Here is a 24,561-nt window from a genome sequence, read left to right on the forward strand (position 1 = left end):
CAACCCCAACAGTTCATCAATCCCAACCATACCAATAACTCCAACAACCCCAACAGTTCATCAATCCCAACCATACCAATAACTCCAACAACCCCAACAATTCATCAATCCCAACCATACCAATAACTCCAACAACCCCAACAGTTCATCAATCCCAACCATACCAATAACTCCAACAACCCCAACAATTAATCAATCCCAACCATACCAATAACTCCATCAACCCCAACAATTCATCAATCCCAACCATACCAATAACTCCAACAACCCCAACAATTCACAATTCATCAATCCCAACCATACCAATAACTCCAACAACCCCAACAATTCATCAATCCCAACCATACCAATAACTCCATCAACCCCAACAGTTCATCAATCCCAACCATACCAATAACTCCATCAACCCCAACAATTCATCAATCCCAACCATACCAATAACTCCATCAACCCCAACAATTCACAATTCATCAATCCCAACCATACCAATAACTCCATCAACCCCAACAGTTCATCAATCCCAACCATACCAATAACTCCAACAACCCCAACAATTCACAATTCATCAATCCCAACCATACCAATAACTCCAACAACCCCAACAATTCATCAATCCCAACCATACCAATAACTCCATCAACCCCAACAATTAATCAATCCCAACCATACCAATAACACCAACAACCCCAACAATTCATCAATCCCAACCATACCAATAACTCCATCAACCCCAACAATTCATCAATCCCAACCATACCAATATTTTTCTTCAGGAAAAATAGAGGAGAGAGGAGATGATGCCAGAGAGGGGCGCGCGCGCGTGTGCTGGGGGTGGGTGTGTTCTTCAGTCTTTAGGACCCTGCAGGTGCCAGTTCCGATCATTGAGCAACCGAAGCGGCGCAGTCGCACGAGAAGCTCTCCATCCTTCTCACGCGCCTCCCCAAAACACACACACATACATATACTAGACACACACACACCCACACACACACACACGCACACGCACAGAGACAAGCACCCCCGCGCTCCAGAAGCTCGCGCTCCGTCCTCCATGGCCTCGTCGTCCGCGAGCGGCGCGGAGGAGGCGCGCGCCCCCGCGCTCACGCCGCTGAAGCTCGTGGGTCTGGCCTGCGCGTTCCTCGCGCTGTGTCTGGACGTGGGCGCCGTGCTGAGCCCCGCGTGGGTCACCGCCGAGGGTCAGTACGCGCTGTCTCTGTGGGAGTCCTGCCTGAGACCCAACGACAACAGCAACTGGCAGTGCAGCAGCACGCTGGAGACCGGTGAGCTCGCGCGCGCGCGCGCGCATGCATACACTCACACACACTCACACTCATATGTATATGTGCTATATATGCATGTACACTATATGTCCAAATGTTTGTGGACACCCCTTCTAATGAATGCATTCAGCTACTATAAGCTGCTGACACAGATGTGCAAATGCACACACACACACACACACACACACAGTTTGTAGAGAAGTACTGCCAATAGAATAGGACTCTCTGGAGCAGATGAACATTGATGAACCTATCAGCACCATGCTGCCTAATGCCAGGCGTGGGCTAGAGGTGGGTATGAAGCCCCCCAGCATTGAGGAGCTGTGGAGCAGTGGAAGAACTGTGTTGATGGTGGTGGTGGAGCTCCATCCAGTACATTTAGGATGTGTTGGGGAGTTGAGGATGATGATGATGATAAGCCAATATTCTGACCTGCAATGGCTGAATGCAATCAAATCCTCACCGCAGTGCTGGACAATACCGACAGCTTCCTCAATTGGTGTCCCAGTTCTATGTTTCTGTCCATATGGTGTGTATATATATATGTACTGGTGATTCCATGTCCTGTAGCTGAATATCCCATAATAACCCAGCCCGAACCTTAACCTCACACACACACACACACACACACACACACACAACAGACCTTTGAGCAAAACATGCCTCTATTCACACACAGTCAGCCTCACTATCAATGTGTTTGTTTATTTTGGAGACTGCCTCGGATTGACTCGTCTGACTCGCGAATTGGTTCAGATCTGTTTTTAATGAACTGGTCAGACTGATCCTCCAGTTTGAGGTACAGTCAGAAGGAAACCTTTCTGCAGCATCTATGCAATATTCATAAAGTTGACTTGAGTAATCATACCTCCCCCACCCCCATCCACCTAGCCTGAAACAACAAAAGAATCACTGAATCGTCCATTTGATTCACAGACTGATAATGGCAGCTCTGCGCTGGAGCCTGACTCCATTAGTGGGCAAAAGTAATGAGCATCGGATTCACTCCAAGTACTTAGTAAGGCTTGTTGTTGTTGTTGGGGGTTCGGAGGCTTGAGGCCCACTCGGGAGTGAAAACGAATCCTCAGATCCGACATTTGATTCACTGGAACTGAATCAGACGTCCCATTGTGCTTCTGTTCAGCTGTCCTGAAGCCCTGGAATGCACGTGCTGCTGCTGCGTTCAGCATCAGTTGTAATAGCATTGTTTATTTGCTCTGGTTCTGGTGTTCTGTGAAGGTGATCCGGGTTGGAGTTTCCCGAAACACACCCCGTCCCACTGATACACCGCTTTCTGATCCCGGTTGGATGATGCGATTTGCAGGGATATTGATTTTGTGTCTGGAGCAGGGCTGCGTCCTTTTTGTTGTCGTCCAGCACTTTGCTGCTCGCGGCTGATGTGGGAACGAGCTGTGGTCCAGCTGGGGTTGCATTTCTGCTTTTGTTAGCCTCCAAAAAGAAGCTTTTTGTTGGAGTTTGCCCCCATCCACCCCCCCCCCCTCCCAACCCCAGGGGGAGGGTTGCAAGGAGCGAGGGGGTGACTTGGCTGGGTGAAGTCTACAGGCCCCAGTGTTTCACGGATTAGTTACCAAGAAACAGGCGACCTGCTGCTCGTGATGGAATTTCCCACACTGACAAAACTTTGTATAAACTGGTGAATCATTATCATTTCTACAAAAAATATTAAAAATTATAAGTAAGCGGTCTTAAAGATCAATGGTATTGCTGCTGTTATATATTTCATCGTATATTAAATCTGTATAATATTAAACCATCATTCTGTATCAGTCCCACATTAAAACAGCAGCTTCAGGATCATACCGATGCTCCACTGACTGTAACAGGGTGGAGAACGGCATCTCCGTCATTCCCACTCCGGGAGCTTTGGTGGTGGAACTGCAGGAGGAGAACCTCTCTCCAGAACTGCTGCTGTGTAACGCTGCAGAACCCATAGAGTCATATTAGTGTAAAATCCTGTAGTATTACTCCACCACCTCAGCCCACATGCTGCTCCACCTTCAGATCAAGCTTCTGGAGCTTCTCTCAGCTTGTCCAGAAATGCATGTGTATAGCTGCCAATGAGGGGGCGCTCAATGCAGGATTTGTATGTACTGCTTTGGAGTAAAAGTGAATTGCTCTCCCCAACTGTAGGGGGAGCCCAACTACCAACTCTCACACAGGGCTGTTTCTGAAATGAATATAGGTTCAATAGAGATTGTCCAATTTAGATCGCCAATTACCCAACCTCTGACACGGGTGTGGGGGTGGGGGTGGGAGGGGGGGGGGACCAACACCATCTTCATACTACCATACTTCACAGATTTTGGAATGACGAACAATAAAGCCAATCAGAACAGAGCTCATTTACATGGATCAGCCTTTAAGGGACAGTAACAAAAACAGCCAATTTGTCTCATGTCTCTTTTCCCCTGAAGTCTGATGTATGTAGATTCTAGGGGTGTAAGAAAATATCGATATATTGAAGTATTGTGATATTCTGTTTGCAGATGCTGTATCGATTAATAAATTACAGTTTAGATGTAAAAATTGGTGGCAGACAGTGGTTCATTTAGTGTTGTGTTAAAACCTTGACCACTAGATGGCAGTGTTTTTTTTCAGATACCACTGTTCTGATTGGATAAAAAGTCTGCTTTTTGTTTTGTTTATTCAGATTTTATGTAGATGAGGGTGTGATTTCATACTATGACAGTTTTCCTAGAATTTAATGAAAAAATATCGCAATATATCGGCTTAATTACAGTATCGCAATATATCACAATACACTAAATCGCCAAGTTCTTGCTATTTTCCCAGCCTCTTGTCATCTCCTAGATAACGTCTCACCAATTGTCGTCTAATGCTGCTTAAAAAACATCTGCATTGGATAAAACACAGATCTGCCCAAACAGTAAATTGGAGACAAATCGGACCGATTCCCTCCACCGGCGCCATCAAATGGGTCCAACCTGCGCTGTAAAGCTCTTCAGTTTCGCAACAGTCCTGCATGTCCAAGTGTGTGGCGAGGGGTCAGTCCCGTTAAGGCAAGTCTTACAGCTCTGCTTTTCGTCCTAAAACACTGGAGCTCCATATAAAGTCATGCAGCGCCGGTCCACATACCAGAGCCTCGGCCTGAGCGGAGCCCGGGCCATTTCCTCCGCGCTGCCGTATTGATTCGGACCACATCCGTAATCTGTCACTCCGGTTATTCTCTGGTGTTTCCCCCTCCTGTGTCATGCACTGTGCATTAAACAAATCTCATTAGCTCTGCAATTACCGGCCGGCTCCGTAGCCGTCTATAGAGCCCAGCACTGTTGACTCGCTGACCACTGCTTGTTTTCTGTAGATGTTCTAGTTAGATCTGTGTGTGTTTAGCTTGAGGATTTGGATTCTTAGGCCGAGGCATAAATATGCCAGCGCTGACACACACACACACACACACACACACACACTTAGACACACTCTGCTGTCTAAGGAGAAAGGGGAAGTGGAATGTGGTCGGAGTGTGTTAGAGCATCTTTGTGCTGACGCTACACTCAGCTGGAAAGGAGAGACAGAATGTGAAGAGTGTGTGTGAGTCTCCATGCCCCGGCTTTTGCATAACGATGTGGAGGAATGTGGAGATGGAGTGTTAAATATCAAACACTCATATCATTAATGCTATTTCAGTGACTCAATAGAGCCATAACATTAAAACCACCTGCCTAATATTGTGTAGGTCCCCCTTGTGCCACCAAAACACCTCTGACCTGTCGAGGCATGGACTCGGCTAAGCCTTGGTTCTGCTCTGAACTCCTTTATTGACCTTCTGAGAGGGTCCGCACCGCTGCAGCTGGCTGGAAATAATGTTAGGTAATGGCTCCTTCAGGACACCAGATGGCGCTCTGAACAACGTGGAACGGAAAACAAAGACTCAGAACTGGACTGGAATTAAAATAGCCGGTGCCCGATCCATTAAAATACGCCTGGAACGTCACGCAATCCCGATCCACATTCTACGTCAGATTTTTTTACTGACAGAATTATTTATTTATTTGTATTTGTTTTAATTTTATGTTTTTACTTTTTTGTTTACTTACTGTTATTATTATTATCATTATTTTTACACTAATATTATTGAGTACTGGAGGGTGAAGTGGTGAAGTGGCCCAATATCTGTCCTATATCTGGCATTCGTCCAGACTGAGCTGTGCTTCCTCACAGGGGCTATCGAGGAGTTCCAGTGGCTGACAGCTGGGCCAATCACTGAGAATGCACTTTAGCGCGCTGTAAACAGGCCATGTTATTAGGCCACGCCCACTTCTTCAAACCTTCAAACGTTTTATTTTCCCTTAAAACTGCAGCGGCGCCCTCCTGTGCCACTTCTTCAGAAATGCCTTCAAGCTCAGAGCCTTCTAATTTCGTCACCCCTGTTACCTCGCTATCCCGCCTCAGAACACCCCCTCCCTCACTGCTGTGGTCCGTTTTCCACGAATGTCGAGTTGGGACGTAAAAGAGGCACGAATTCCGATCTGGCTGTTCAGACTCGGATTGAGTCGCACTGCTGTGTATCAGATATGTATCGGGTTTCAGTACCACATATGAAGGTGGCTCAAGTCGGATCTGAAAATTCAGTGATTCAGTGTTTTCGTACAGATATCACGTCTGCGTCACATATAACCGTGTTTTTTGGGTTTGGGCCACTTTTAGCTGCTGTGTGAACGTAGCCTCAGATAGCTCTGTGCTGAAGTCCTGGTTCTATACATCACAATAACAAGGCGCCTTTACTAAAGAACCTGTGAAGAACCTTTTGAACCCTGAGCCGAGTTCCTTCCCTGAACACTGGTGGCCCTCCCTACAGTTTGGGCTCATTTCGGGCTCATTTTGGGCTCATTTCTCTGGAAAGTGAGGCCAGAGGGCATCAGCGTGAGCGAGAAATAGATTTCTGTTAATTAATGTTTTGATTTTTATCTCCTATCTGCGTTCCCATCTGTGATCCCGCAGGGGGATTTCGGATCAAACCGCTCCGCTTCAGATCCGTCTCAAGGTTCTTTCCAGGATGGGACGGTCTTGTTTCGTTCTCCAGACAAGAAAAGTCACCCTGAGAAGGCGGCCCAGAAGGTCAAAGGCCAGTGGTCTTACAGTGGAGGCAGAGAGGGCTGGTGGGCTTTGAGTGGCCTTGTTTTCATGCACCACTTCCTGTGGTGACAGAGCCGTCCATAGCGCTAAACCCTGAGCCTTATTTGGTAATGAGGGTCTGTTTATGTTCCGAAACTGCAGCGATGGAGCCTCTCCCGGGCAGTTTTACGAACACTACGCTCTGACGTGATTTACTGTGGGGGGGGCGAGGGCTTTACGGCACAGGAAATTATGTCTATTTAGGCTGATGTAAACACCAACCTTTATGGCGCTGTAGAAGGAGAAGCAGCCGAGCTTTGGCGCTCATTAAGCGCTCGTTTACTGGACGTACAGGCCTGTGTGTAGGTCCGAGACATCTGAGGAATGATCTGGGAAGATGATTATGGGGGTAGAAGGAGTTTAGCTGATCAAACACTAGAATAAGTAGAAGTAAACAGGCCATTGGGATCGGTGTGGAAGTGCGCGTGTGTTAGCTTAGCCATTTCCGGTGCCTGTGTTTACTGTCCAGCACCTAGTTTATCTAATCAGCCTGTCCAGTGGAGCTGGACAAATCCATACAGTGGTTGAAATGCATGGATTTAAGGACCTAAGAATGTAAATACACAGATCAGCCATAACATTAAAACCCCCTCCTGCAAAAACAGCTCTGACCTGTCAACTAGAGCTGGGCAATACGGCGATATTTTATCAGATCGTGATCAATGTTGTTATGGTGATGATAAGCTTTTCTAATCATATGGAGGAGACTGTATAACTAATGGACTGAAGGGTTAATTAGTATAAAGTATAAATCACTGTATTCTCATAAGTAGTTCTTTAAATATCGTGATATAGTATTTTTACCATATCGCCCAGTCCTACTGTCGAGGCATGGCCTCCACAAGACCTCTGAAGGTGTCCTGCTGTGGTATCTGGCACCAGTACATTAGCAGCAGACCTTTAAGCCAGTCCTGTAAGTTGTGAGGTGGGCGGGGCCTCCATGAGCATCATTAACCGGTTGTCACCAGTTGTCCTTCCTTGTAGCACTTTTGGTAGGTCAGTACTGACCTCCCACCCCACAAGACCTGATGCCGGATGTTTTGGAGATGTTCTGACCCAGTCGTTGTCTAGAACATCACAGTTCAGTTCTTGTCAGAGTGTCTCAGATTCTTACGCTTGTCCATTTTTCCTTCTTCATCACCTTCAAGAACTGACTGTTCACTCGCTGCCTAATACACCACAGGTCAGTTTAAGCCTAGTCCTGGACTACCTTGTGCTTTCACTGGGGAATGTCCAGTCAGTGTGCTGCGTAGTCCAGGACTAGGCTAAATCCCTATCTGGGAACCCAACTCTATATGTCCAAATTTTTTGTGGACACCCATTCTAATGAATGCATTCAGCTGCATACTTTAAGATGCATCCATTGCTGACACAGCTTATCTAGCCCCTGTAGGGAAGTAATGCCAATACAATAGGACTATCTGGAGCTGATAAACATGGATGCATAATGGCACTATTGCCAGGCGTGGGCTAGAGGGGTGTTTATAAAGCCCCCCAGCAGCATCGAGGAGCTGTGGAGCGGTGGACGAACTGTGTCCTCTGGAATGATGGTGGTGGTGGTGCTGCCATGATGAGGTGGGGTCAAATCCTCACAGCAATGCTCCTCCTCCAAAATCTAGCAGAAAGCCTTCTTCCCTGGACTGTAGAGACAGTTACTCCAACCGCAAAAGCTGGATCAGCTCTTTTTCTTAATACCCTTGATTTCAGAAGACACAATGAATGAATGAACAGGTGTCCAAATACTTTTCCATACAAAGTAGAGTCACTCATTGACAGGTGCCACTGGAACCAGACAATTGGTGATATTCGCTTGAGCTGGCAGTGGTTTTCTATAGACCGTTTCATTGTAGATTGTGAAGAACGCTTCTCCTCTGATGATTCCTCATCCAGCAATCCCAGAAATGTCTCCTGAGACGAGGAGACAAGAAATGCTGGAACATTAAACCATTAAAGCTTCATTTATCTGAGCTCTGCAGACCTGCCTGTTTTAAAAATGTGGCTTCTTTCCCTCTAAAATCTGACAGCTCACTTATACCGTATTAATCAGCTGGTGATCCACCAGTCGGCCCAGTTCAGGAACTCCTAATCCTTCTTAAAACATCTCCTAAAATACCCCGGAATCAGAGCCGCTCATAAAACACTCCATTACGTTTGGACCACGCTTGTGCCAGAAAGGCCAAAACCTTTAGATAGATAAATATCTAGAACCATAAACCTGTGTCAGCAGTATTTCCTTCCCCCAAGCTCCTTCCACCTCCACCTCTCCACCTCCACCCCTGCTTTTTTTTTTTTTTTTTTTTTTTTTTTTTTTTTTTTTGCAGAGGAATAATTGATGCCCACAAAAGCTAATTTCATGCAAATTATCCCCTGGGAGTCTCTGTAATATGCAGTTGGGCTCAAAAGCTCAGACATAATTCCATAATTTGCTGTTGTTGGCCACTCCGCTATTAGCTCAAGCCATTTGTCATTACACGGTCAATGAGGTGTGTTTTTTTCCCGGAGAAATCCTTTGAAGGCAGAGCCGCTTTCTCATGCATGGGGTTAATTACATTAAGGTGTTGTGATTGGCGTGCCAGCGCGAGTTCTGTTTGCGAGCCTCGGTTTGATACATGAGGTTGTTTATCTGCTCGGCTGTAGGAGAGGCTTTGTAAGATGCTATTTAAAAGGACAAAAGTATTGGGACACCTGCTTATTTATTGTTTCTTCTGAAATCAAGGGTATTAAGAAGAGCTGATCCAGCTTTTGTTGGAGTAACTGTCTCTACTGTCCCGGAAGAAGGCTTTCTACTAGATTTTGGAGGAGAAGCGTTGCTGTGAGGATTTGATTGCATTCAGCGACAAGAGCTGGAGCTCCACCACCACCATCATTTCAGAGAACACAGTTCTTCCACTGCTCCTCAGCTCCTCAATGCTTTAGTGCAATTAGACGGCCACTGGTCTCGTCCAACAGCTCTACCGTAGCATTAGCAGACTGGGTACGGGCCTTGTTTAACAGTGCTAGTGCCGTGTTAGCATGCTGGCTACTGGCCTTGTCCAACATTGTGTCCGCAGGGTTAGCAGGTCAGCTACCGGGCTCGTCCAACATCGCTACTGTGCCGTTACCCGGCCCGGCTACTAGCCTTGTACAACATCGCTACTGTGGCATTACCTAGCCCGGCTACTGGCCTTGTGCAACATCGTGTCCGCGGGGTTAGCACAATTACTACCGGGCTCGTCCAACATCGCTACTGTGCCGTTACCCGGCCCGGCTACTGGCCTTGGCCAACATCGTTTCCACAGGGTTAGCTTGTCGGCTACTTGGCTTGTCCAACATCGCTACTGTGGCGTAACCCGGCCCGACTACTGGCCTTGTCCAACATCGCGGTGTTAGCATGCTGGCTTGTTCCCAACATCGCTACTGTGGCGTTACCCAGCCCGAATACTGGCCTTTTCCAACATTGCCTCCGCAGGGTTAGCACGTCGGCTGCAGGGCTTGTCCAATATCTCTACTGTGCCGTTACCCGGCCCGACTACCTCCGTCTTGTCCTACATGTCTGTCGCTACCGTAGAAGCTAGCTTTTCCTTTTGCTTTAAAGCTGTGCTGGACTGTGTTCATGACCTCCTGACTTCATGACTGTATATCATCTTTTATGACAGGACCACGACTACAGCTATAGCTATCCTTTAGCATAATGCTACCTGCAGACCTCATTGAGTGCAGATTACACCACGCTAACATGGGTTACGGCTTCAGTAAGTTAGCTAGCTACATTAGCCTTGTTGCTGTAGGGAAAGACTGAAGAACCGAACCGTGGCATATCTATGGCGCGTGAGCACGGCCTGGTTTTAGCAGCACAGCAAATAGGAAAAGATACCCTAACCGTTCTAGCGGGTCAGAACCGGGGCAGAACAGTATGGCACGGACTTGGCCCTGCAACTATTTGGCCCTGCAGTGGAAAAGAGGCCATACTCTGGACCCTGCACAGAGCCAGAATGTCCGTTTACTCCTCCAGTTCGGACCAAACTACCGAGGCCGACTCCTCAGTTGGATCTGAACTGCTGGATGTTGAACCCTTGCTGTAGAAGATCAGACGGAGCGCCAATATTTCTCACTATCTTGATCCGCCCCAGACCCGAGTCGCTGTCCGACCCCGTTCTGACCCCTGCGGTAGAGTAGAGTAGAGTTCACGCCATGTTTTGATGCTGTTTGTGTGTTTCTTGGTCTTCGGCTCTCGTCCTATTGAGATTCCTCATTGTGAGGAATGGGGCACGGCATCTCCATTGCCCCATTTCTCCTTCCCTGACATCCCCCACCTCTCGCTTTCTCACCCTCTCTCTCTCTCTCTCTCTCTCTCTCTCTTTTTCTCTCTCTGGTTCACCCAAAACCCCCCCACCTCGCTTCTTGTCAGCACTCCGTGGAGGATTCGGTGCTATTTCGAGGCTCTACTCCAGTTGAGTGTCTTTTAGAGTGCTTCTGAATGAAAGGCAGAGGTGGGGAGAGAGAAAGAGAGAGAGAGAGAGAGAGAGAGAGAGAGAGATAGAGATAAAAAAAGAGAGGAAAGCAGTGAGAGAGAAAGCAAGAATTAAGGGGGGGGAGTGAGAGAGAGAGCATTAGAGAAAGAGGGCAAAGGAGAGAGAGGGAGAGAGAGAGAGAGACATAAAAAGAGAGACCGAGGGGGGGGGGTGGAGTAAAGGAGGGGTATCCATTATGTGACGCCCCATTTAGCCCACCAGTGTCACTGATAAGCCCTCCGCAGTGCGAGGAGCTTCACTATTTCACAACTGAGCAGAACCTGTGAGTGTGTGTGGGTGTGTGTGAGTGTGTGTGAGTGTGTGTGTGAGTGTGTGTGAGTGTGTGCGTTCTCGCTCTATTGTGCGAACAGAAAGTCTATGCTGTCGACTTCTTTTCCTTTAGCCTCTCCACCTGATCTCTCTCTCTCTCTCTCTCTCTTGTTCTTCCTTCAGCAGCACATTCTCGCCAGGCCCGGCGGTCTCCCGAGACACACACATAAACCCTTCCCTTCCTTCCAGCCTGACTGGCTATATTTCAGACCTGCTGTCCACTGTGGAGCTGCCCTCAGGCTACTGTGTGTGTGTGTGTGTGTGTGTGTGTGTGTGTGTGTGTGTGTGTGCGTGCTAAAGACCCATTACGTTACATTGCATTACATTACATGAGCTCAACAGTTACACGTGCATATACACACTCCAATACGCTAATTAATTTACCATACACTATATGGACAAAAGTATTGGGACACCTGCTCGTTCATTGTATTAAAAAGAGCTGATCCTGCTTTTGTTGGAGTAACTGTCTCTACTGTCCAGGGAAGAAGACTTTCTACTAGAAAGTAGGAGGAGGAGCATTGCTGTGAGGATTTGATTGCATTCAGCGACAAGAGCTAGAATTAGTGAATTGAGGATGTTGGATGATGACGACTCCCCAGTTCATTACAAAAGTACTGGATGGAGCTCCACCACCATCATTTCAGGGAACACAGTTCTTCCACTGTTTCACAGCTCCTCAATGTTGGGGGGCTTTATACCCCTCTAGCTCACGCCTGGCATTAACAGCATGGCCAATAGGTTCATTAGTGTTGATCTGCACCAGAGAGTCCTATTCTATTGGCAGTACTTCTTCTCTACAGGGACTAGACAAGCTGTGTATGCATTTGCACATCTGTGTCAGCAACGGGAGAAACTCAAAGTATTGGGGGGGGGGTCCACAAACAAACACATAACGTCCCACCTAAAAGCATCCCAACATGCTGTGTGTGTGTGTGTGTGTGTGTGTGTGTGTGTGTGTACTCAGACTCCACTGTTAAAGCAGCATTATGTGAGAATTGGTAGCTTCTGCTCCTGGGCGTCCTCTACAGTTGGGGAGTGCAATTCACTTTTACCCCACTGCTGTAAATACAAATCCTACATTGAGTTCCCCCTCATGGACAGCTGTACACATCCTGCAGAGAGAAGCTCTAGAAGCTTGATCTGAAGGTGGAGCAGCATGTGGGCTGTAGAGGCGGTGGAGTAATACTACAGGATTTTACACTAATATGACTCTATGGGTTCTGCAGCGTTACACAGCAGCAGTTCTGGAGAGAGGTTCTCCTCCTGCAGCTCCACCACCAAACCTCCATATAGTGCAGTAGCAGCAGAGTGGGAATGACGGAGACGCCGCTCTACCTGTTGAAGCTGCTGATTTAAGGAAAATTGATACAGACTGTTGCTTTTAAAACTGATAAAAAATACAATTTTAGAACAGTCAGAACTTGACCTGAGTCATAAGTATTTGGACAGTGATACAATTTCTGTAATCTCGCTTCTGTACACCATCACGATGGATCTGAAATTTGGCAGTCAAGACATTTGTAAGGTTAAAATGTAGATTTTCAGCTTTTATTACATCCATATTTAACTCAGAGGCTCAAAAGTATTTGAACATTTGGCTGATAAGCAGTTTCACAGCCAGGTGTGTCCTGAGGCCTCATTATTTCATGACAAATTAAAGACATAAAAGAGCTAAAATTTACAAAAACAAAAGTGTCCCTGTCCAAATACTTTTGGACCTGACTGAATTTGTTCTTGACTTTAGTTCCCAGCTATTAAATTCTATTCACTTCAGATTCATTGTCACAAAGCAGCTTTACAGCACACAGGTTTGAGCCTCTTTCAGCAAGCCAACGGCAGGAAGATCTCCCTCAGAACAAGAGGAACCAACGAGGAACCCATCCTACTCTGCTCAACAATCAATAGCACAACAGGAAATACAGCAAATCACGTCTAGTTATGGGAGGCACATTAGGCACAATGATCAGATGAAGTGGAATAATGGTAAACTGCAGAATCAATGAAACCTATTGATCACCCGAATCAATGTTCTCTCAGAAGATCCTGGGTCTGAAATCACAGTCTTAAAGAGTTGGTCCACCCTGAATATCAGCGGGTCTCTGTCTATGTTAGTGCATGTTAGGGGGTCTATAACGAGCGTGCGGAGGCGGGGCTTAGTGAGACACTGGCAGGCTAGAAGGCAGCCAATCAGAGGCTTTTCTGCTTCATAAGTTGCCACAGCTCTCCACCTAACAGAACACGCTCTAAGGATGTCAGAGCCGGCCCAAGGCATACTTGAATTACGCGGCCGCTTAGGGCCCCAACGCCACCAGGGAGCCCCAAAGAGCACCAACATATCATTATAAAAAAAATATATATATTAAAAATAACATTTAATTTTTAAAAGAAATGATATTACACAGTGATTTTTACATTTTTGAGTAAAAATTATCCAGAGCGACTTACAAGGCCAGTGTAGTGTTAGGAGTCTTGCCCAGGGGCTCTTATTGGTGTAGCACAGCACAGTCACCCAGACCAGGAATCGAAACCCAGCCTCCAACATGTTGTGGTAGCGTAGTGGCAGGTAGTGGTGTTATCTGTTGTGCCACACCAGAGCGCCTGGCTATTGATGACAGGGTTGTGGGTTCGATACCCAGGCTCAGTACTGATGTGCGGAAGCTAATTCTTAGTTACTGAGTTACAGACACAACAGAACTGAATTTTCAGCCATGAGGGGGCACTCTAGTTAGTTTTTTTCTTGAACGAAACTCTTGATTTACCATAAAAAGTTTGTAGATAAAAATATTTAAAGTTTATTTACACCTTTTTGTATGATTTGACCTTTTTGACCTTTTTCTACTATCCCATTTTGGTGGAATAATCGAGCACCCCCATATGGGAACGAACCACTGAGTGAAACCCGTGCCTGAAGAAAACAGCGCAGTTTCCGATGGCCGGTTCTGCTTTCTAAATCTAATAAATAAAGACGTGTAAATCGTAAGATTTGAGTTGGAGTAAAATCTGATGGTCTACTCACTGCCTGAGAAGATCCTATGAGCAGCTCAATCCAGCCACGTTACCTCCCAAACTGAAGCTGCGGTGCGTTAGACTGGTACTAATGTAGCTGTCTGGTCGAAACCTGCCAACAAAAGCTGCGGAAATTAGGAACCACCCCGAAACCAAGAGCGGCCTGTCAGACCTCACTCTCTACATCATGCACCTCAGGGTTAATTAGCTGTTATTTGATATTTTAAGGCCTGTGTGGAACAACTGTAGGAGGAAAACAATGAATGTAGCAAAAGTATGTGGACACCTGGGTGTTAGCTGGGGGGTTTGTCCCTGGAGCAGTTGCCCAGAGCTGTTTTTGGTGATGATGTGAGGAAGCTGAATGTTGTTGTTGTTGTTGTTGTCTAGATTGGCACATTGCCACACTGGCACTTTTACTGGGCGGAGCGTTCCTCATCCTCATCTCATTCCTGGTGGCTCTGATCGCCGTCTGCACCGGCACCAGAAGACGCTTCTACAGGCCTGTGTCTGTGATGCTCTTTGCTGCAGGTACACGTACACACATACATACATACATACATATATCTATCTATATATCTATATATATATATATATATGGACGATTGATCTTCATGTGATGAGAGATGGTAATCTAAACTAAACTCACACACCTGAAGAAATGTCTTTAATCATCATTTTCCTATAAGGAAAAAGTTGGACCCCTCATTTATCACTCTTTCAAATGTGTAGAATTAGAATCAGCTGCAGATGATCAGAACATGGTTGGAGAGGATTATTCTGAAGGAGTCTTGGTGTCTTTAAACCTCAGGCGTTTAGTCTGGTCTGATCTTGATGGTTGAAGTGAGGGGTGAAGAAGATCACCATCATGGCCAGATCCAGAGAGCTCTCTGAGGCCTTCAGAAAGAAGGGTGGAGATACAGAGGAGTCTGGGAAGGGGTTTAAACAGATCTCAGAACAGTTAGAAATCAGACATTTACTGAACAGCTGACCAACATGGCCAGATCAGAGCCGACAGCAGAACCTCAAGAAGCCTCCAACAATCCTAAAAGGTCATCATGGTAGCAGGTAGCTCTCACTACAGCTGATGTTAAAGTACAGCATCTCACAAAACATGAGCAAGCATGCTGCTTCGCCATCAACTGCCGGAGCCTGAGAGAGCACAATTGGCCATGCTCGGGCGTCTAGTGATGCTGCAATGGCGGCCGTTCTGACTTCACACGTATCAGAGCTTCACACTCCTAGTGTAGAGAACATTGCAAGTTGCAGGGGGTGACAGGGGGAGTCCTGGTGGGTGGGATCGCTGGCTTATCTAAATTTGGGGCAAGACTCAAGGTTCATCTATCTAAAGCTCATTGTTCTCGAAGTCCTGGTCTTTGTCTAGGTGATCTCTGGCAGATGTAAGTCTTATATAAATACTATATTACTATATTACTACTACCAGCAGAAAGAGACCAAACACGCTGCTTCGCCATCAGCAGCCAAAGCCTGCTGATTATATATATATATATAGCTGCCTAGTGATGCTGCATTGGCGACTTTATAGCATTTAGCTGACGCTCTTATCCAGAGCTACTTACAAGGTTACTGGTATTACAGAGGTGGACCAGTGTAGTGTTAGGAGTCTTGCCCAAGGACTCTTATTGGTGTAGCACAACATAGTCACCCAGACCAGGAATCAAACCCAGTCTCCAACATGGTGTGATAGCTCAGTGGCAGGTAGTGGTGTTATCTGTTGCGCCACACCATATATATATATAACTTTATTATTATATATTATTAAATTAAGATATTGACATACATGTTTAAATATCTTAAACTATAAAATTGACCATTATAAAAAATCAAAAATATCAATTCAAACTGTGACTTCCAGAACACACACACACACACACACACACAGCAGTGAGTCTCCTTCTCCTCGCTCACCTCAGCATAGCGACTGTTGGGGAGAATGGATGTGGAAACAGGAACCGCATCACAGTTTCCACCCCAACAAACATCGTACCAACATCCGAGCATCGCAGAGCGGCACTCAGCTGCTTCAGTAATGACTCACCCTCATAGTGAACTAATCACACAGCCCAAACAACACAGTTCTCCTAGTCTTTTAAGTGGATTTCTTTGAAGTGCTCACGCTCTGTCTTTGTAGACGAGCTCATCAAACGCTGGGTCCCTCCGAGAACCCGAAACTCACTCCGTTTTTATTCTTAACCTACTTTTGTGGCTCTTTGATGGTTTTCTAGCTTTCCGTCATTTCATTTGTGTGTGTGTGTGTGTTTTTTTTTTTTTGGCGTCCCACAGTGGTTCTGCAGGCCTGCAGTCTGGTCCTGTACCCCATCAAGTTCATCGAAACCATCAGTCTGAGAATGTACCACGAGTTCAACTGGGGCTACGGCCTGGCCTGGGGGTCCACCATCTTCTCCTTCGGGGGAGCCGTCCTGTACTGCCTGAACCCCAAGAACTACGAAGACTACTACTAAACCCACCTGACGACCACATCCAACCCCCCACCCCCCCACCCCCAGCGATTCACTCCGCCACTCTGTCAATGGCCGCGGCAGAACTGATCACGTCCTGACAAACAGAGCAGAGCTGAGCGGAGCGCAGCTGGGCCCGGCGGACTGCAACTGAACAATGGCTTCACCTGGCTGCTTCCCCGCCTGCATCTGGGTTGTTCACCATTAGCATCGCCATTAGCATCCTTTCCCATTCTCTCACCTCTCACTTTACCTTATTAAAGTGTCACTCTCTCCCTTTTTCCATCGGTCCGTCTCGTCTGTTCTCACCCTTTCCTCGCTTTCCTGACACCTCTGCTCCATCCCTCATCTCCACCAGCTCTTTTTAGGCGCCAGGCTCCAGAACCTTCTGGAATTCCTGGATCTAAGCTGTGATGTGCCGGTCCCTGTGGAGCACTCCATCTGGAGTGAGATTTGTAGCCAAGTAGGCAGGTGATAAGGGTTGTGTATGTGTGTGTGTGTGTGTGATTTTGTGGATATGACCGGCCACACGCACAAACAGATCAAAGCAATTACTGCAATAATTAGAATATCAGTCAGTTTCGGTAATGAGAAAGCTCAGACGTACACAAACAGCGTGAGCGGGAAGAACTATGGGGAGGTTTCAGAGGGCTGTATGATACAGGCCGAAGAGCATATTGTGATTAATGATGCTACGATACCACTGTTCCTTTCTGATACCAATGCTGATACTGATATTTCATATTTGAGCAGTTTGTCATTTAATTTTAACGGGGTTAAGTTTGTGATCGTTTTAAGACCAATGCATTGTGATGCATCATTCACGAGATGCCGGAAGATCACTTTGGGCCGGGCAGCTAATATGTAGATACACAGAGATATCACTACAGTGAGGTTGTCAACTAGCCCTCTGCACTGTAGCTTCCACAACCAGGGAGACTGAAAATGTAGGCCAGCTCTTTTAGCCTAAAATGCCACCAGCGCTCCAAGTCATCCGAGTCCAAACTCTAGTAACTCAAGACGTAATTCTACTAAAACTCATTTCAGAGATCAGCTATGAAAAATGTTTACTAGTAATAAATAATATCAGATCTGCAGATTAACAAAGCCATTCTGACTAGTCTCACTGGCAGGATGACGACATTCCCCTTAATGTGTTACTGTTTATTTACTCTCTCTTATCTATAATTACATTTTTACTAGTAAAACTCCAGTTACAGATCTCTACATTTACTGTTTACTGGTACAAACTGTAAATTTACAGATCTGTCTTGTACAAAAATCCAGTTTTAGAGATCAATAATAGTATTATTACAAACCAAATCCTGAATTATAGATATTTTCAATTATACATCCGAAATTGTACATATCTTAAATGCACATTACAACTAGTCAAAGCTAACTTATTACATATTACATGATTATTATATTGCATATTGCATTAAGTTGCATACTAACTTAAATATTCATTTACAGATACATAAAGCTGGACTTTTTACTAGCCAGAATTAGAGTGTAGAGATCTGTAACTAGTAAAAATCTAATTATAGGTAAAAGAGGCCATTAAATTCATCTGTAACGTGGCTAGTCAAAACAACATCGTCCTGGTAATAATTCGTCTAGCCCGAATGTGTAGATCTGATATTATATAACTCATATCTGAAATCTAGTAAAATCTTCTACTAGTAAAAACTGCATTACTGAGATCTTGGCTGCAAGATCCCAGTTGCGTGCTGCATGCTAATACTTTGAGCTATATACTAGTATATACTAGTCTTACTAGTCCTACCCGTTTCCTACAAACAGGAAATGATGAAGCGTTCCTATGCCAACAGACTTCATTGCAAGTTCTCCAGCCATTGTTGCTTCTGCACTTGCATTGTTTTCAGACAGTTGTTTACATTTACATTTATACATTTACACGTATAGCATTTAGCTGACATTCTTATTCAGAGAGACTTTCCAGGTTACTCATATCACAGAGGTGGACCAGTGTCGTGTTAGGAGTCTTGCCCATGGTCTCTTATTGGAGTATGATGATGATGATGATGATGATGATGATTATTGGAGTATGCATCTTAGATATTTTTTGAGTATACACAACTCTTACACTTTTATCTATACTGCATACTTCATACTCAAGAGCTTTTGAGTAATTAGTAATTAGTACGCAATTGAGATGCACCCGAGTTACAGCTTGTAATGCTGGTGTCATGTTGGGCTAAAACAGCATATATATATATATATTTATTATATATATCTATATATATATATATTATTACTAGTAAAAAATTCATAGTTGAGTTACAGAGATCTCAGAATTTGAGTTTTAAGTGTAGTGAGTTACGGCTTGTACCCTCGGTGTCGTTAGGGTAAAACTGCTTGCTACGGTTATTATAACCGCTGACCGCACACCGGGGTGGCTAGCGGCTAATTAACCACAATCCTACCTTTTAGCATTAGGAGGATGTCTAGGACAGATGGTTGAAGATTTGAACCCTGTTTTGAACCCAACCCTGTTTCTCTACAACAGTAGAGAAGAAACTAGCTTATGCTAGGAGCTAGCACAGTTCAGCTAAGCTAAGCTAGCAGTGGAGCATGGGTAAATACCGCGTTGTTCAGTGATATCACACAACTAATGTAGGCCATGGAAACAGTGTGCCACCAGAACAGACCACTGACGTATAGTCGGTGTCCTGACGTAATGAGGTACTCCAGGTATAAGCTAGTTTTCTCTTTACGATTTTTCGTACATTGTCCCCTAAATCACTTTATGCTAAGCTAACACGTCTGTCCTCAATATCGGCCACTATCGTGTATCGCCAATCGCTTGGATGAAATTCTACAACTCGAGAGCTAACATCGCTAACGCTAATCCTGCACGTCTACAGCGGAAAAGCGTCGTACGCAGAAGTGGCCGATATCGGGGACGGATGTTGTTAGGGGACTTTAGCTGTCCAATAAAACTGACTTTACAGGACAAGGCAAAAATGGTCTAACTCTGAATGGAGGTCAGTGTACAATAAGAGTCCATTTCAATTTAGAACATTTCTATTGGTCCATTCATCCAGAATTATTTACACATTGTTCAGAAGAAGCTACAGGGTAAAAACTAAAAATGGACACAAATGGAGATACATGCTTTTCATTGGACAGCAGCGATATTTTACAAACTTCTGTTGATTATCTCTTTATTTTTTGAGTTACGAGGCCCATAACAAGTCATAATGCTAATTTAGCTACATGCTAAGCTAACACTAAAAAACACGTATCTCCAAAATGGCAACTTTACAGATTGAGGAAAAAACTTTCTTAACTTTCATATTCATATTTTAGGGCATTTCTATTGGTCCGTCCATCCAGAATGATCTACACCGTGTTCAGAAGCAGCTACAGGGTTCAAACCATTGGAAGAACCTTGTATCTCCATTTTTGTCCATTTTTAGTTTTCATATCTCTTTATTTTTGGAGATACGAGGCCCATAACAAGTTCAAATGCTAATTTAGCTACATGCTAAGCTAACACTGCTGCAGCCTCGCCACAATACCTCAAACAAACCAGGCAACTTTATGCAGTGAGGCTAGTTAAGTGTCACAGCAGAGTCCAGTTTGAGTAGCTAGCCTGCTAACCTTAGCGCAGTGTGTTAGCCTAGCTCGTAGCGTGGAGGTAGCATTATCGTATTTATTTCAGCTCGTAATTCAGAGACACCCGAATAAAGACGCGTTGTGTATCACAGGGCCGCGGCCTAGCTTCAGCTTTAGCTGGAAATACTCATTGCTGATGATTTCTGATTCACGCTGACTTTAAAATCAGCATATCATCGCTGTCCAATAAAAAACACGTATCTCCAAAATGGCAACTTTACAGAATGACAAAAAAACCTTCTTAACTTTCAAAGATATTTGAATCCAAGTCATTTTAGAGCATTTCTATTGGTCCAGAATGATCGACACAGTGTTCAGAAGAAGCTACAGGGTAAAAACTAAAAATGGACACAAATGGAGATACATGCTTTTCATTGGACAGCAGCGATATTTTACAAACTTCTGTTGAATATCTCTTTATTTTTTGAGTTACGAGGCCCATAACAAGTCATAATGCTAATTTAGCTACATGCTAAGCTAACACTAAAAAAACACATATCTCCAAAATGGCAACTGGTCAATCCAGAATGATCTACACAGTGTTCAGAAACAGCTACAGGGTTCGAACTATGGAGAAAACTCAAAATGGATAAAAATGGAGATACATGTTGTTTGATTGGACAGCAGCGATATAAACGTAGGCTTAAGCTACCTAAACGTGCGACGATCCCAAAGAAGAAACACACGGCTAACATCACACACCCAGAGTGCTGGATGTATCAGTGCTCGCTCTGTAGCACATTGCTAAGCTCATGCGACGGCAGCGCTGTAACAGCTAATATGGCGATTAGGAACACTGTGCGGTGCCGTCCCGGCTGTGAGTGGAAGCACCAGCTACCAGTTCACCTAAAGTCCAAAGGATATGTTTAGACTGTTTGTGTCTTAGATAACATAGGCCATACATTATACGGACAAAAGTATTGGGACACCTGCTCATTCACTGTTTCTTCCAAAATCTAAAAAAAAGTTGATCCCGCTTTTGTTGGAGTGACTGTCTCTACTGTCAAGGGAAGAAGGCTTCCGGGTAGATTTTGGAGGAGGAGCATTGTTGTGAGGATTTGATTGATTGCAGCAACAAGAGCGTTAGTGAGGTCAGGATGTTGGATGATGATCACCACCCCACCTCATCCCAAAAGTACTTGATGGAGCACCACCATCATTCCAGAGAACACAGTTTTCCTCAATGCTGGGGGGCTTTATAAATACCCCTCTAACCCACACCTGGCTGGCATTAGGTATTAGGCATGATGCCAATAGGCTCATGTTGATCTGCATTCATTTAAAAAGGGTGTCCACAAACTTTTGGACACATAGTGTACAAGCATATATGGGTGCTCCACAGCTCAATGCTGGGGGGCTTTGTAAATACCCCTCTAACCCACACCTGGCTGGCATTAGGTATTAGGCATGATGCCAACAGGCTCATGTTGATCTGCATTCATTTAAAAAGGGTGTCCACAAACTTTTGGACACATAGTGTACAAGTCTATATGAGTGCTCCACAGCTCAGTTCTGGGGGGGCTTTATAAATACCCCTCTAGCCCACACCTGGCTGGCATTAGGCATTAGGCATGATGCCAATAGGCTCATGTTGATCTGCATTCATTTAAAAAGGGTGTCCACAAACTTTTGGACACATAGTGTACAAGCCCATATGAGCCCACGCCTGGCTGGCATTAGGCATTATGACTTAAAGAAGCTGAACGCATTTATTGAAAAAGGGTGTCCACAAACTTTTGGACATGTAGTGTACAAGCCTATGTGTTCATGATTCATTGTATGGAAACGTACAGACTTGGATTTCTCTACACTGGAGGTGAACGCGACCAGACGTCTGTTGCCGTGGCTACAGCACCAGTCTAGCCATTCTATTGAACTAGTGAACCCACACGCATCTCCTTTCAAAGGGGGTTTTAGAGGACTAGGGTCCCTCCGCCATGAACGTCTTTACCATTTAAACCGTAGCCATATATACAGACACACACACACACACACACACACACACACACACACACACACGTGAGCCGAACTCTTCTCAGAACTCTGGTAGAACAGTGTCTCAGGCATCAGGCAGCGTCTTCATCACCATTAGGTGAAGAACTTTCTGTGAGGAGCTTTTATTATTAGAGCTTCAGACGTCTGCTTCCCTTCACCTCCACTGAGAATGAAGTGCATTCGGACGCGTGTGAAGGATCTAATAGGGCTTTTTACATTTCAGCCCTTTCAGTCTTCAAAGCGTTGAGATTTCTCAAATCTCAGATTAGGACTAGACTGGGCTGGAGCACCTGCCACCATCTCTACACTGTGTCTGTCCTAAGACAGCGGTCTCTTGTCTCTTGTCCATGTCGATGTAGCTTTGTCCCCTGCACGAACAGCAGAACGCTAGAAGCCAGACCTCCTGAAGCCGTCCAAACACCAAAACACCCGGGCCTCCACTTTCGGACGAGGTTCTGAGGTTAATAAATAGCATTGGAGAGTTTTCAGATTAGATTAAACGGACGCCGAGTAGAATTCCTGACCTGAAATAGACGGTCAGTCGGTCAATTGGGAAAGTCCTCCCAGGAGTTAAAAAAGAAAGGGCGAAAGAAATCTTGCGTTGTAGGAAAACTAGAGGTGTTGTGGTTTAGCTGAGCCTTGATCATAGACTAGTGTCGGATAGAGATTCCGAGAGGGATCTTCTTAGTCTTACTTACGTTTCAGTACAGGTAGCTTCTGGTGGACGATAGGACTGTACTTCTTAGCACTGTCAGTCTAAAGTGTGCATGTGTGTATTGCGAATGGCATGAAGCACTGTGTACGTATGAGTGAGTGTGTGTGTGTAAGTGTTTGAGTGAGTGGGTCGGGGTCTTTTCCACCCCGTAGAGCAGTTGTGACAAGAATCTTTATATACACTAACTAAATAAACAGGGAAAGAAAACAGAGGTGTAGTATTCATTATGGTGGGTGGTGTCCAGGGCTGGGCGATATGGTAAAAATTACGTAATTATAGACTAAATACATCGCTAGCTGTATTTACTGTAACACTGAACACAGTGATGTCTACTCAACACCTGCTGCTCTTCATCTAATGAACCCTTCAGTCTAATTACACTGTTAGTAACGAAACCTGCAGCTGATCAATGTTTATTAACACTAACAGTCTCCTCCATATGATTAGAGAAGCTTATTGTGAATCACGATAACGATACGATTACACGATACAATAAAATATCGTCATATCACTGGAGACTGGGTATCTGAGCAGGAGGAACTGTGTGGAGTATCCTGAAGCCAGCCTCTGGTGGCATGGTGCCAATAGGTTCATTTAAAAAGGGTGTCCAAAAACTTTTGGACACAGTGTACAAGCCTGTATAGGTGCACCACAGTTCAGTGCTGGGGGCTTTATACCCCTCTAGCCCACGCCGGGCTGGCATTAGGCACAGTGCCAATAGGTTCATGTTGATCTGCTCCAGAAATGGATGCAACTTAAAGAAGCTGGACGCATTTATTTAAAAAGGGTGTCCACAAACTTTTGGACACGTAGTGTACAAGCCTATGTGGGTGTTTACCAAATCAACATCATCAATAGTGGCTTCGTGGGGAAACGCTTCGTTGTATAGAAACTTATAGACTTGAATTTCTCTACGGTGGAGGTGAACGCAACCAGGCGTCTGTTGCCGTGACTACAGCACAAGTCTAGCCATTCTATTTAATCTCCAAACCCACCAGTGAACCCACACGCATCTTCTGTGTGGAGTATCCTAAAGCCAGCCTCTGGTATACATAGGTTTTCTCCCAAAAAACAAACAAAAACGAACAACAAAAAAAAAGTCGCTCAAACATTCGGTAAAAATACTTTAAGGCGCTACAAAGACTTCTTTGAGCGACGGCATATAAACAACACCTTTAGCTTCAGGAAGAACCACGTTTGTAAGAGATATCAAATGGAGGTTCCCCACACGTCACTATTTTACAAACATGGGGGCATCCTTCTTTCGCTAAAATTTCTTAAATTAGTTTTCTTCGTGACGTGCTTTTAAAGCGCAGACGTCTTCACAGCTCTGCTATTATAACGATACATCCCACTGTCCTCCTAACCTGAACAGACCCCTAAAAGAAGCCACTGAAGGTGGTCAGGATCTTCGTTTCGTGAAATTTGCGTAAGTGCGTAAGAAGAAATTTGTAAGAACGTTTGGT

General features: G+C 45.1%; 1 protein-coding gene across 1 annotated transcript; it reads left to right on the forward strand.

Annotated features, from left to right (window-relative positions):
- The first annotated feature begins 911 nt into the window (after window positions 1-911).
- Window positions 912-20,298, forward strand: tmem47 (transmembrane protein 47). The gene is made up of 3 exons (XM_072681297.1): window positions 912-1,280; window positions 14,651-14,791; window positions 16,565-20,298. Exons 1-3 carry the CDS (start codon window positions 1,052-1,054, stop codon window positions 16,741-16,743), a joined length of 549 nt encoding a protein of 182 aa, XP_072537398.1. The 5' UTR covers window positions 912-1,051; the 3' UTR covers window positions 16,744-20,298.
- Window positions 20,299-24,561: the final 4,263 nt, after the last annotated feature.

Source organism: Salminus brasiliensis, chromosome 6, assembly GCF_030463535.1.
Source record: "Salminus brasiliensis chromosome 6, fSalBra1.hap2, whole genome shotgun sequence".
Taxonomy (NCBI): domain Eukaryota; kingdom Metazoa; phylum Chordata; class Actinopteri; order Characiformes; family Bryconidae; genus Salminus; species Salminus brasiliensis.

Coding starts and splice junctions, on each gene's coding strand:
- tmem47 (XM_072681297.1), top strand. CDS start 1,052: ATGGCCTCGTCGTCCGCGAGCGGCGCGGAGGAGGCGCGCGCCCCCGCG. Junction 1,281..14,650: donor CAGCAGCACGCTGGAGACCG/GTGAGCTCGCGC, acceptor GTTGTTGTCTAG/ATTGGCACATTGCCACACTG. Junction 14,792..16,564: donor TGTGATGCTCTTTGCTGCAG/GTACACGTACAC, acceptor GGCGTCCCACAG/TGGTTCTGCAGGCCTGCAGT.